Source organism: Electrophorus electricus, chromosome 11, assembly GCF_041902795.1.
Source record: "Electrophorus electricus isolate QZ-2024a chromosome 11, ASM4190279v1, whole genome shotgun sequence".
NCBI lineage: Eukaryota > Metazoa > Chordata > Actinopteri > Gymnotiformes > Gymnotidae > Electrophorus > Electrophorus electricus.
The window spans coordinates 3212263-3225000 of record NC_137507.1 but is presented as its reverse complement, the minus strand read 5'-3'; the positions used below and the strand labels follow the sequence as shown (position 1 = coordinate 3225000).

At 44.7% G+C, this 12738-nt stretch overlaps 2 protein-coding genes across 2 annotated transcripts in view; one reads left to right on the top strand and one right to left on the bottom strand.

The window, feature by feature from the left end:
• klhl40a (kelch-like family member 40a) overlaps nt 1–4036 on the top strand; it is a 4650-nt gene extending 614 nt beyond the window's left edge. Inside the window, exons 1-6 of the mRNA XM_027001268.3 lie at nt 1–931; nt 1321–1481; nt 1596–1703; nt 1942–2127; nt 2570–2719; nt 2931–4036. The exon at nt 1–931 is cut by the window's left edge and continues 614 nt beyond it. Coding sequence (XP_026857069.2) covers nt 1–931; nt 1321–1481; nt 1596–1703; nt 1942–2127; nt 2570–2719; nt 2931–3042 — 1648 coding nt within the window. The 3' untranslated portion in view covers nt 3043–4036. The remainder of the gene's footprint in view (nt 932–1320; nt 1482–1595; nt 1704–1941; nt 2128–2569; nt 2720–2930) is intronic.
• A 1537-nt stretch (nt 4037–5573) lies between these two features.
• Nucleotides 5574–11074, bottom strand: zbtb47a (zinc finger and BTB domain containing 47a). The gene is made up of 6 exons (XM_027001256.3): nt 10896–11074; nt 7930–9174; nt 7358–7505; nt 7144–7259; nt 6694–6838; nt 5574–6274 (listed from the first exon to the last, which is right to left on the bottom strand). The coding sequence occupies exons 1-6, from the start codon at nt 10896–10898 to the stop codon at nt 5853–5855; spliced, it is 2079 nt and encodes a 692-aa protein (XP_026857057.2). The 5' UTR covers nt 10899–11074; the 3' UTR covers nt 5574–5852.
• Between the last annotated feature and the right edge of the window lie 1664 nt (nt 11075–12738).

Here is a 12738-nt window from a genome sequence, read left to right as displayed (position 1 = left end):
CTCAGAACAGGAGGAGAGCAAAAAACGAGAGATTGTCCTGAAGGATGTTGAGCCAGGCATCATGGGTATGATCCTGAGGTACATCTACACCTCCGAAATTAACCTGACTGAGAACAACGTCCAGGACATTTTCATGGCAGCCAACATGTATCAGATCCCATCCATCTTCAGCGTTTGCGTGTCCTACCTGGAGAAGAAGCTGGTCCTGAGCAATTGCCTGGCCATATTCCGGCTCGGGCTTCTCCTGGAGTGCCCACGGCTGGCAGCCAAGGCTCGGGACTACATCTGCGACCACTTCCAGCTCATCGTCAGGGACCAGGACTTCCACCAGCTGGGCTCTGGAGAACTGGCTGCCATCATCACGTGTGATGCCCTCGATGTGGAGCGGGAGGAGACGGTCTTCGAAGGGCTGATGGAGTGGGTCGAGCACGATCCGGGCGAGAGGCTGAAGGACCTGCCGGATCTCCTGCACTGCGTGCGCTTTCGTCTGATGCCTCCGGATTACCTCAGGGAGAAAGTGGAGGGGCACAGGCTGATCCGGACCAACCAGGAGATCAAGAACGAGCTGCGTCTTATAACGGACGCGGAAAGAGGGCAGCTGCCTAAAGGCAAAGGGAGGTCAGGCGAGAATGCAGGAGCCACGGCAGGAGGGCAGGATGAAGAAGAGGATGAGGAAGGTATGCTTCCAGGGATCCTGAATGATAACCCCCGCTTTGGAATGTTCCAGAGGGACCTTATTCTAATGATTAGCAGCACAGGAACATACGCCTATGACCCTGCTGAGAATGAATGCTTCTTGGCTTCCTCATCTACCGAGATCCCCAAAAATCACTGCAGTTTGGTGACCAAAGAACATCAGATCTTCCTGGTTGGAGGTCTACTTTATAATGAGAAAAACACAGACGAGCCCTTCAGTTCTTATTTCTTACAGGTAAGCGTGCAGAGACACTAACATTATTTCTATTACTGTTGTCTTTTAAATTGATCTATTTTGGACGGTTGCTTTGTAAAATCAGTAAACTTGTCTGCATTGCAAATGCACAGAGCATGCTATACACATTCCAAATATGATGCCTGTGATTCATCTAGAACTCACCGGGAATTAGCGTACTCTCATAGCAGCTGTTAGGACTGCATAACTACACCTACCATTTTTGGCTATGCCTCACATGATCAACATTGGATTCCTTTTCTGCAGTGCTCACATGCAGAGTGCATATCTGAGCTCACATGCAGTACACATTTGTGAAGAGTCAAAAAGCGGAGAACAACACAAGCTCATTGGCATGCCATGTGTTGGTCCTCTTCTCCCTCTGCCAGTTCGACCCCAAGAGCTCTGATTGGCTGGGGATGCCCTCACTGCCCAGCCCGCGCTGTCTGTTCAGTCTAGCCGAAGCCCAGAATTCCATCTACGTCCTGGGTGGGAAAGAGCTGAGGGAGGGAGAGCACGCCTTAGACTCCGTTATGGTCTACGACAGGCAGTGAGTAGAGTCACCAGGCCAAAAAAAGAAAAAGGAAGAAAAAGGTTGATTTAGGTGGATGTGTTTGAGGTCTCGAAGTCTCCAGGTGTCATTTTTCTTTCTCCTTGCACGTAGATCCTTCAAATGGGGGGAGTCTGACCCCCTTCCCTACTCTGTGTATGGACACGGCTCTGTCTCACATAATGGGCTTGTCTACGTACTGGGCGGAAAAGCAGAAAATAAGTGCGTTTGGCTTTGTGCTTTCTTTGGAAATGAATGCTTGAACCAAAGATGTGCATGAAAGTTACTGGCAGCAAGCTAGCACTGCATGACTGACATTGACTCACAAGCTGTCATTCATTGTAACATAAGCATTTTTAAAATTTCTTTAGTAACTGAATAATGTTCTTCTCCATAAAATATTTTACATTATCTCACAAATTGTAGTGTTCTCACATGATGGTTTCACACTATACATCAGGAAGTGCCTACGGAGAGTTTGTGTCTACAACCCCACTAAGTTCGAGTGGAAGGAGTTGGCCCCAATGAAATTGGCTCGCTCCCTGTTCGGCGTTGCCATTCAGGAAAACAAGATCTACGTGGTGACGGGAGTGACAGACAATGGCCTCACCAGCAGCGTGGAGGTCTACGACATCGCCAGCAATACGTGAGTCACTCAGCTCAAGCAACCTTGCGTTGCCTTGAAACAACCATCTGTCTATTCTTCTCCATTTCTTTTCCATTGTTCTAGAGCCTAAATGTGGTAACACTCCAGAAACCTTCACACTTGAGCCACCGAACATTCCATATGCTTTCATATTGTATCCCAGTGATACTCAAATAAGATAGAGAAGGACCCAGTATGACTGTAATGATTTTTCCTTCTCTAACCTTTTCCAGCATATCACATAATTGTCAAATCCGTTAAGGACCTTTAATCAGTTGGGTGAAAGCAGGAATACCAGACTGTGCAGTGATGTGCCCCACCTGGGCTGGATTTGAGAAATGCTGTTCTTGATATAATACTCCAATTTGTTTCCTTACAACATGACAAATCCTTTCTGTGGGAGAGCATCAAGAAGTTCTCCTGCTCATGCCCAATCTCCCAGGTGGTCCGACTTCGTGGAGTTCCCTCAGGAGAGAAGCTCCCTGAACCTGATGGAGCTGGGTGGGTGTTTGTACGCCGTGGGGGGATTTGCCATGATGCCCGATGATGCCACTGAGAAGCTGGAACCCACAGAGATGAATGACATCTGGAGGTGAGTCACTGAGTCTTTCAAGGGAAATTGTGATGCAGTGATGCATCGTGTTGGTGATAAGAAAAAACAATTGCTTTTGAGGTTAATTATATACCAGGACTTAACTGTGTGCTCTCAGATATACACTCATTAAAAGGAGGTCCAAGAGTCCATCTTGCATACACCTGACTTTTAAAGATGTGTCATCATCGGCATCTCACGCTTCTCCCAGGTTTGATGAAGAGGAACACTGTTGGAGCGGAATGTTGAGGGAGATTCGCTACGCTGCTGGAGCCACAGTGTTGGCAGTGCGCCTCAATGTCATACGGCTCACCAAGATGTGAGCGTCGGCAGATGTGAGCCAACCTTCGTGGAGAGCACTGGAATGTTGCGATTAAGTACATTAGCGTTCCGAGCCTAACGAATGCTGCTAAATGCGCCTCACTGCGAAAGACAGACAGCAGGAGGAGGCAACGGACACACCAGAAGTCTTCAGAGCAATGCATGCAAACGTGAACTCATGGTGAACTCTGGTGTCTACAAAAGGTGGACTGTACTGAAGTTTGAAGTGAAGTATTGTGTTCATATATGCATTTGTATAATTCACATCTTTATTTGTTATACTGGGTTTGAATAATATTCGGCCTGTCATTTTCTTGTGGAAAATGACAACTGATATAGCGGTTACAATGCATGTGCAGACAACACAGCAGACCGAAACAAGGTGGCTGAAAAAAAGGTTTCTATGTCATCCATAAAACAAATGAATGCATGACATGTAACTTGAATGACAATCATGTCATGCATGTTACTAAACAAGTGTAATATGTTTTAACAACAACAAATAAGATACCACAGAATGATATTAAAAAAAAGCAATTAGTGTTCAGTGAGACAGTAGGACACAAACAAAATAGATTTATGTCTGGGATTAATAAGGATGATTCTTTAGGCTTTTACAGCTACAATAGCCAGTACACTAGAGGACAGAATATAGAGCAACATAAACATCACCTTTAGTCTCTATACGTATCTATAAAGGATTCTTTTTGTGTAACCACACAATAATATTTACGTCAGACACACAAGTGTCAATACAGACACTGAGATAGGTTAAAATACTGTCTATTTAATGACCATATCTTAGAGTGTGATTAGGGGCTCAGGAGGGCATGAGTAACAAACCAACCAACGCTTTACAAAGTGACTAACCTTCTTCTTTGATTTTAAAAATAAATCTTTGGCAGCCAATGATGTTCCCCCATTCATAAATGATCTAGAACTGGGCTGCAAAGCTTCACGCATTCCTGCTACAAAATAAAAGCACCTGCAGTTAAACTACACCTCCTCACTCTCATTTTGTCAAGTTAGAACTCCTCCAATTTAGTTATACAAGCAAAATAAAAGTCAAAACATCAAAACATGAAAAAGAGCTATATGAAGAAAAAAAAAAACCTTTCTGCATTAGACAGGATATGTAGTGCTTTCTGCCTTCACCTTATAATTCCCCAAGAACAAAATATTCAAGTCTTTATTTTCAACAGTAAGACCTGGGCATAGATCATTTGTATTTGGGCTAAAAAACTCCAGTATTTGGACCAATCTGACACAAAACTGCACACCGTACAACACAAAACAGCTACTTTAAAGTGCCTGCAACCATTCCTGTCCATTTCAGTCCTGGGGATAGAGTCCTGCACTACCACAGTTTAGTGTTTGACCAGTTCGCACAGTCAAGACAGCTTAGTTAAAAAACACCTGACTGAACTCACCTAATTGCCAAGGCCTTTTTAGCACAAACCAGCTGTATTGGAGAAAGGGGAAACCGCTAAACCACACAACGTAAAGGTGAACCCAATCTACACACCGCTAACATACTCAATCATCTTTGGATTCATTTCTTTTTGTAGTTATTTTAGGACAAAGAATGTTAAAAAGAAATAGGGCTTTTGACATAATGCTTGACCTGGACAAAACAATACGCAGTCTCCTAGACTACCGCTATGCCTTTTATCGTATACACCAGAAACATTATGGACATGCAGTACTATGTAGCTATATCCATTTAACCTCCACCAAGAAAACTCCAAATAAAAATGACACTATTGAATAATATTTTAATCTCGGTCTGCTCTAAGGGACGTGGACTCATGCCTTGGTGTTAGGGTCTTGGATCGTCTTTCACATTCTTGGACAAACATCCAACCCTACCAAGAGGGAAACACTGTTATTCTTATTATAACATGCAGTACACCTTGGACATACTACAAAAAGTAGCATCGCATATAAAGTTGCAAGGTTGGAAATGACATGGGCTAGTGCACTATTTTTTTACAGTAAAATTAAAGAGAGACCAATATTATTTAATCACAACCGAGAAACAGATTCAATTCTGTACACGTTGGCCAGGTTGGTCCATATAACTTTGTCATTTGTCAAAGAAAACTGAAAAAAATCTAAATAGCCAATATTGAAAACACCAAAGACAACTGCTGTTTGGGAGTTTATAGTGAATTACGCAAAGAGTTGGAAATACACAGGACTTAAGCCCGTGGTGAAAAAAAAAAAAAATCAAAACAGTATTTATGGTTCTTTAACAATGGCTTTTGAGACAAGATGGCTTTGTGATAGTGACTAACCAGATCAGGCCAAAAGACCACACAGGTCACACTGCCTTCGTAGCCTGTACGCAGAACGAGAACTCCTTTAGAATTTCTGTGAAATACCAAAAGGCCTGTAAAATTTTTCATGAGATTTCATATTGGATTATCATAAAATTAGTGATTGCAGTAACTATAGCTATAACTTTTCAGTATATTCCATATTTATATATATATATATATATATATATATATATATATATATATATATATATATATATATATATATATAGCACCATAATTACATAAACCTTTTTCATTACTTTTAGCATGTACTTTGCTCCACTCTATAGTTACTATATACTGTAATACCAAAAATGTTAAAACCATAAATTGCCTCTTCAGGTGATTTTCAACATAGAAAAGGAGCATTATAATTAGTTTTTCTAGATTACATGAGGGAAACGGTGGGAGCTATACTGGGTTTGTACATATAAAGTCATACAGTCTATACATGAAGTACCTCTAGCTTGGACTGAAACACAGAACGGCAGTTAGGCATCCCTACTCGACTCTGTCCTTGCTGTGGAGAATAGGGGTGGTAGAGGGTGTAGGTGTGAGGTGTAGCCACTCGCAGAGTGGAGCACTGCTGATGGCACCATGGTGGCTGGGTGAGTAGACAAGCCTGTGTCTTTACATGGCTCCCCAGCCAAAAATAGAGGCACCTGATTGGCTACAGCTTGACTTGCCCCTGGGGAGGGGTTGTAGTCAGTGGGCAGGGCTTCAGTGGTGGGTGTGTCCCTGAGCTGAAAGCACTTCTCTCTGTGAGCCTTCAGCATGTTGGAGAAACGGAACCGCTGGCCGCACGTCTCACATGGGTACGGTTTCTCGCCCGTGTGGGTGCGCCGGTGCCGCTTCATGTTGGGCCGGCTGGTGAAGCTCTTCCCACAGATCTCGCATATGTACGGCTTCTCTCCTAGCAGGCATTGATGGAGGACCACCAGCAATGCAACACACAAGCACACACAGACAGACAAATACAAACACACGTACAATAAAAACTCATTAGCCTGTTAAATCATGGAATTTAGGGAATTTTTAGATTTTATCCAGTTATCAAGCTATCTCCAATCATTTGATACAAAATGGCTTTCACATTTAAATCTCACTCTTTTCTGTAGGGACATAGTATGACCACTGAGTGCCTGTTTCCAAGACAACCACTGCTGAGCGCTAAAGTGCTGAACCACTGAACTGTCAAGAGCCGGTTGCCTCGACCAGCTGCTGGTACAAGACGTGCCTTTTTTTGCTGCCCTGAGGTGGACTATTACCATCGACACATTTGCTCCTTGAAAGCCCATACAGTGTCCTCGAGGAAGGCAGCAGATCTCTCACCTGTGTGTGTCTTCATGTGCTCGTCGAAGTACTGCTTCATGTTGAAGTCCTTGCCGCACCACTGACACATGAACTGCTTGTGGCCGATGTGGATGCTCATGTGGGAGCGTAACTGGTACTTGTACTGGAAACGCTCACTGCAGTTCTGGAAGACAGACAACAGAGACACCAGTTATTGATCGGCTTCCCCTCCCCACCCCAGTTATGCCCCCTGACATTTTTTTTCGTTCTTTACATTTGAGTTTTCCCATGATGCTCTGGGAGTCGGGAGAACCCGGAATCAAGTTGAGTAGGGTTAAGCGTGAACAAGTCGGGATGCTGTTTGAAGGATCTGGAGTGTGTGTGTGTGTGTGTGTGTGTGTGTGTGTGTGTGTGTGTGTGTGTGTGTGTGTGTGTGTGTGTGTGTGTGTGTGTGTGTGTGTGTGTGTGTGTGTACGTGTACGTGTGTACCTCACATCTGAAGGGTTTCTCTCCTGAATGCTGGAGGAAATGGACTTTGAGAGACATGCTCCTCTTGAAGGACTTGCCGCAGGTCTCGCAGGTGAAGGGCATCTCCTTGGTGTGCGCTGAAAACACGATGAGCCGGTAAGGAGATGTTCAGCGTGAAGTTGGGCCCATGTGTTAAATGATGAAACCCAATATCAGAGCCACTGGTGCAACTCACCAACCATGTGTTTGCGTACGTGAGCCATGGTAAAGAACTTCTTCTCACAGATCTCACATGTGAACTTCTTCTCTGCGTAGCCGTGCACAATTTTATTGTGCTCATGGAGGGACCAAAGCTTCTTGAAGTCTTTTCCACATGTAAGACACTGAAGACCAATGCAAACATAATGAGTGTGCATGTGGTACTTAAACTCCTATATTGTAATATTTCATACCTTTGTAATACTTCATTCATGTTATATGTGCTTGTTGTGTGTGTATATATTTGGTCTTTAAAATATGGACAAAATATTTTAGTGTAAATACGTTATTACACTCTGACTGTTAAATACCTTACAATATACTAAAACTCTTAAAGGAACCTTTAATGTGAAATAATTAAAAACCGATCAAAAATTCTGACCAAATTAAACAATGTCTTGTTCAGATGTGTGAATTGAGCGGGTGTATGTGCGTACTTGTATGTCACTGTGAGTTAAGCAGGTACGCATGTGTGTACATGTGTACTTGTTTGTCCTGTAAGTTGAGCAGGTGTGTATGTGTTCACCTGTACATTCCTGTATGTGTTACCTGTATGCTCCTTTCACAGTCAGTCTGCTGATGCAGTACCAGCTCACTGTCCAGGAGAAAGCGTTTGCCGCACTTGTCGCAGGCCTGCATGCGATTATGTGTGACGTTTGCATGTTTTTGCATGTCCCAGCCATTGGTGAAGACCTGCGGGCACGTTGAACAAGGGACGCTCCGCCCCTCCTGCAATCTCGTCTCTGGTTCGAACCTCTCCTCTTCCTCTTCCTCGCCATGTCCACTCCTGCCTCCGCCCTGCCTCACTCTCATGCCCGTTCTCAAGGTAACCGTCGCCATGGTGTCTGCCAAGACCCCCGTCTGCCTGCGAGGTCTCTGAGGGAGGAACTTGGGCAGGTTGGTGTCGTGAGGCGCCGCCTCTCCGGCCTCATCCCCCGTGGAGCCTCCAAGCACCTCGTCTTCCCCTTCGCTTGGATCCTCCTCCTCCTCCTCCTCCGACTCCCCGTTGTCCCTCTCTGCCTCGAAGCCGGGAGGAGTCGCGGCTGGGGGTGAGTTTCCCTCTGCTCCTTTGGATAAGTTGAGCGTCTGATTGTTCAAGTTCAGCTCCACAATGATCTGCTCCCGGTTGAACGCCCCGAGGTCTTCCGGCTCCCTCGCCCCCTCTGCCTCACCCTCCAACTTACACGCCGGCGCTGACCCATCCCCGATGCGCGCCACATACAGGCTCTGCTGCGTGCCCTCCCCCCCGAATGCCTTGCCACCAGCCGCGTCCCGCTCCTGCTTGATCTCCACGCGGGATCCGGCACCTCCGGGGCCGCCAGCGTTGCTCCAGGCCTGGGTGGCGGTGTCGCGCTTGCCCTGAGCTTCCCGCAGTGTCCCGCGTGCGATCAGCTCGCGGCAGGATGACACCACGTCACCCATCTGCAGCACAGTGGCAGCACGCAGCACGTCACGCGCATTATCGCCGTTCACCAGCAGCTTGGACGTGTAGATGAAGTCAAGGATCTGCAGGAGGCCCTGTGGCCGGAGTGCCTCCAGCGAGAGCTCCACACGGCGCAGCTCCTTACCGGCGGTGAACAGCGAGTGGAAAAAGGGGCTCCAGGCAGCCAGCACGCCCTTGTGAGCCTGGAAGGTGGCCTGGTGGCGCAGCAGCACGATGTCCACGTCGCACAGGTCTGGCTGCAGAAGACGCTGCTCGTTCAGACGGTCCATCAGGAAGGTGCTGTGGAGGGTCACGTCCTCGACTAGCGAGTACTCGTCAGACGGGCGGTCTGCAGTCTTCTCCACTATCAGCTAGAAAAGAGCAGGTGAGAGTGCGGATTTTAAAAATGGCACAAACTGGTTGCCAGTGCGGTGGGTCGGTTTTAGCAAAAAACAGGCTGTGCAATGATTATACTATATGCTGGTAACCCATTGTGTAATACATCTGGCATATATGCTGTCTAGATTTACTTTTAATTAAACTATTAATTATTGCTAGAAAGCATACTCTTCCCTAGCCATGCAAGAAATGTGTTTAATTAAAGCCAAATTAAAATATGTTTGATTTAAGAAGGAATGTCAACTACATATTGCTTTCCAACACTCTTTATTTAGTTAACCATGATCATTTCACTCTGCATTCGCTAAATGCATGTTAATGAGCAATGTGCAACTTCTCAATATCTTGCTGTTTGCGCCGACAAAGACATTTAATACTGAACTCACTGTACACGAGGAGAGGAGACCTAAACCAGGTCTCCTTTTCATCCTCACAACCTGCCTTTCTCTTCCGACATACAAATGACCTCATAATTGTCCTGCCCATGTGACTCACAGTGAGCATAGTTTATACACACACACTGCCGACTGTACACTGCCTACCACTTCACAGTAGACTTGTGATTACTGTTTCTCTCCTTATTACACTGCATGCACAAACTGGACTGACTATCCCTGGCTTGGTGTACAAAGCAACACACTTTATTTATAAAGTTCAGCAGAACTTGCCCTGCTATGGTGTTTCTTTAGAGAGCTGGATGCAAAGGCTTCTTACTGGTACACTGGTACCCACAAGGCCTTCGAATCGTGGTTAGTCAGACGATGGAAAATGTGTGTCTTACCGAACTATACAGTATGGCATACATCTGTCTTCTATTTGGTGCTTGTATTTTGTACAATGCTGACTTTGTTTACATTTAATAAAACATTTATAGTTTTCTAGCTACTTTTTGTAGTCTAATTTATTGTGTTGCAGAGACTTCATACAAATGGATCTCTGGTCTCAAAAGAGTCTTAAATCTCTTAGACAATAATGAACATCCCCAAAACAGTTCATTTTTAGTTTATTAGCTAGTGAGGATAAACAATTAAATAACCTTCCTGTTGATTTTAGTGACGCTCAACAGACAGTAGCAGGGGTAATTACCCTTCAGCAGGAGCCGGCATCGCCACAGACAAATCTCTAACTTTACATTTTGAAATAAAGATTTGTTTTGCGACCCGATTACATAAACAGGCTTCTAACCCGCACTTCCAAATGTTTTCTCGCTGTGCGTTTCAATCCAGACCGCTGTCACATTGGGACCGTGCAAGACAATTGGGAACAATTTGAAATCTAAAGTTGAATAATGCCGCTCGTGATATCGGTGCAAAATAAGGACTTCTGAAGGGTGCTGAGGGGTTATGAGAAGTGTGTAGATTCTAGACTGAAGTCTTAAAAATACTTTTTCTTTCTTTTTTTTTTTTTAAGCCAAACGATCCAAGTATAGGCTGAACACCAAGCGTCCTGTTGGCATGCACACTGCGCAGACCGTAGCATTGCCAAACAAAAGTTCAACAGCACTTAAGGCTGTAAAAATTGGAAAACACGTAAGGCGAGCTATGGTCTATAGGCCCGATACAACCACACGCTGACAATGTGAAACGCAGGCGACAAAACATTTGCAAAAACACAGCGGCCTAAACGGAATTTCCAAATTTGCAGAATACCCAGAACAACACCGAGCAGGCATTCAGAGAAGAGGACGCGCTACCATTGTGATCCCGTGGTCTTTGCTGCGAAGGAGTTGTGATTCCCCTCCTTGGGAATTGTGCTGTTCCTCTCCATGAAAAGAGCTACTCTTTATATTTAAACGGCGTTCGTTTATTTAGACAGCTGCGCTTTTTCGCCATGTTTGCATGCAGAGTGATCCGTGCGGCGCAGCGTCTCCCTTTCGCGGAGGGAAGTGGTGATTGGAGCTCCAAAATCATATGGGGTGCTTTGTCTGGAGTGTTAAAGCGACAGGGATGCGGTAATCCACGGATATTTCGCCCCGGTGGCTTATTAAATGTGCTTAGATCGCAATGTCGGTTTGGTTTAAAACGCGGGCCTAGTCTTTGGTTGAAAAAAAAAAAGGATTCCTTAATTGCTTTGAACGGTCAGGATAGCCACAGCACTCGGCATATGCTGCGCAGTCATAACGTGTAATACGGACAAGGCGGCCAGGGTCAACGAGTCCACCAGCAGAAGTTAACAGGTTCAACGCCGTCGGTCATCTAAATGCAAAACACGCTCCTGTCCACTTAGTGGCAGTAGAAGACTGTACGTGAATATAAGATTTTCTGCGCTTCATTCCTAAGGCAGTTCTCACCGCAACCTTTTCATTACAAAGCAAAATTGCTCTTAAACCTATATTTCATGCACCTGTGACATTTCTGCACAGATGCAATTGTAAAAGCCGTTAGTAATGTATTTTAAATTCATGTAGCCAAGCTATTCATTTCTGTGTTATTTGCATGCATATTTACGTACGCTTATAGGAAACCCACTGCTGTACCTGAAAACTTAAAACGAGTTGTTATAATAGTAGACGAAAATATTGTTATAGTATTTTCTGATGTGCCAAATCAGTGAACCTGTCGCTGGTTGATTTCTTTGAATTTCAGGACACCTCTGAGGATTTGGGGTCAGTGCGAATTTATTTTCTAGTTTTGTGTAACATTCAGAGAACATTACACGGGGGGATAATTTGCCAGGTCAATCATAAATGCCCAATAAACTTGGCTGTTAGTACTTCATAAGCACGGTTACAGTGTGTATACATACTGTAAACTATATTACACACATAGATGACACATTTACTGTTGCAGTAATTAACACTGGATTTTGGGGTGTGGAGACCATGGAATTCTGTTGAGGTCCGCAATATTCTCTAAAAACAGCAACAGTGCCTCCTGGCGAGGTTATTATAACAGCTGGGACATTCAGGATCCGTTATCTAACTGGAGCTCAAGCCAAAGAACGCTCAGGCGGGATGGCGGTGACGCTGCTAGACTGACATCGTGGCTGCCCAGCACATTGTCCCAGAAGCAGGATGGGATTTAGCACGGGATTAACACGGGATTTAGCGGATGCATAAACAACAGTTGGCGACTACGTCAGGTGAGGTCTTATAAAATTCGATTTGTGCTCATACATTTTTGTACAATCTACCGTATTCTGTATATTTGTATATTTCCTCTCATCTCTCTCTCCCTCTCTCTCTGTCTCTTCCTCTCCCACTTTCTATCTCTCTCTCTCTCACACACACACACACACACACAAACACGCACGCACGCACGCACGCACGCACACACTCCTGCAAAACATTATTATAATAAGACATTTCTGGCTGTGGATTACATAGCCTCTCATATGTAACATGATAATTGTTTTTCTGTTCTAACTGGAGATTGTGAATATTCAAACAAGCCTTTATATGAAAAGTGATATGCAGTATGACTGAATATGAACATGTAGCACACAGCATCTGCAAGTAACTTTAATTGACCAACATAAGATAATCTCCATTTAACACATATTTTACATACATAAATAAATTTTGTGGTTCTGCTTGC

Excerpts from the sequence above, each read along its gene's own strand:
- zbtb47a (XM_027001256.3), bottom strand. Across the intron at positions 7,260-7,357 it reads CGTACGCAAACACATGGTTG|CGCACACCAAGGAGATGCCC; the intron begins GTGAGTTGCACC and ends TCGTGTTTTCAG. Across the intron at positions 6,839-7,143 it reads AGAAACCCTTCAGATGTGAG|AACTGCAGTGAGCGTTTCCA; the intron begins GTACACACGTAC and ends TCTGTCTTCCAG.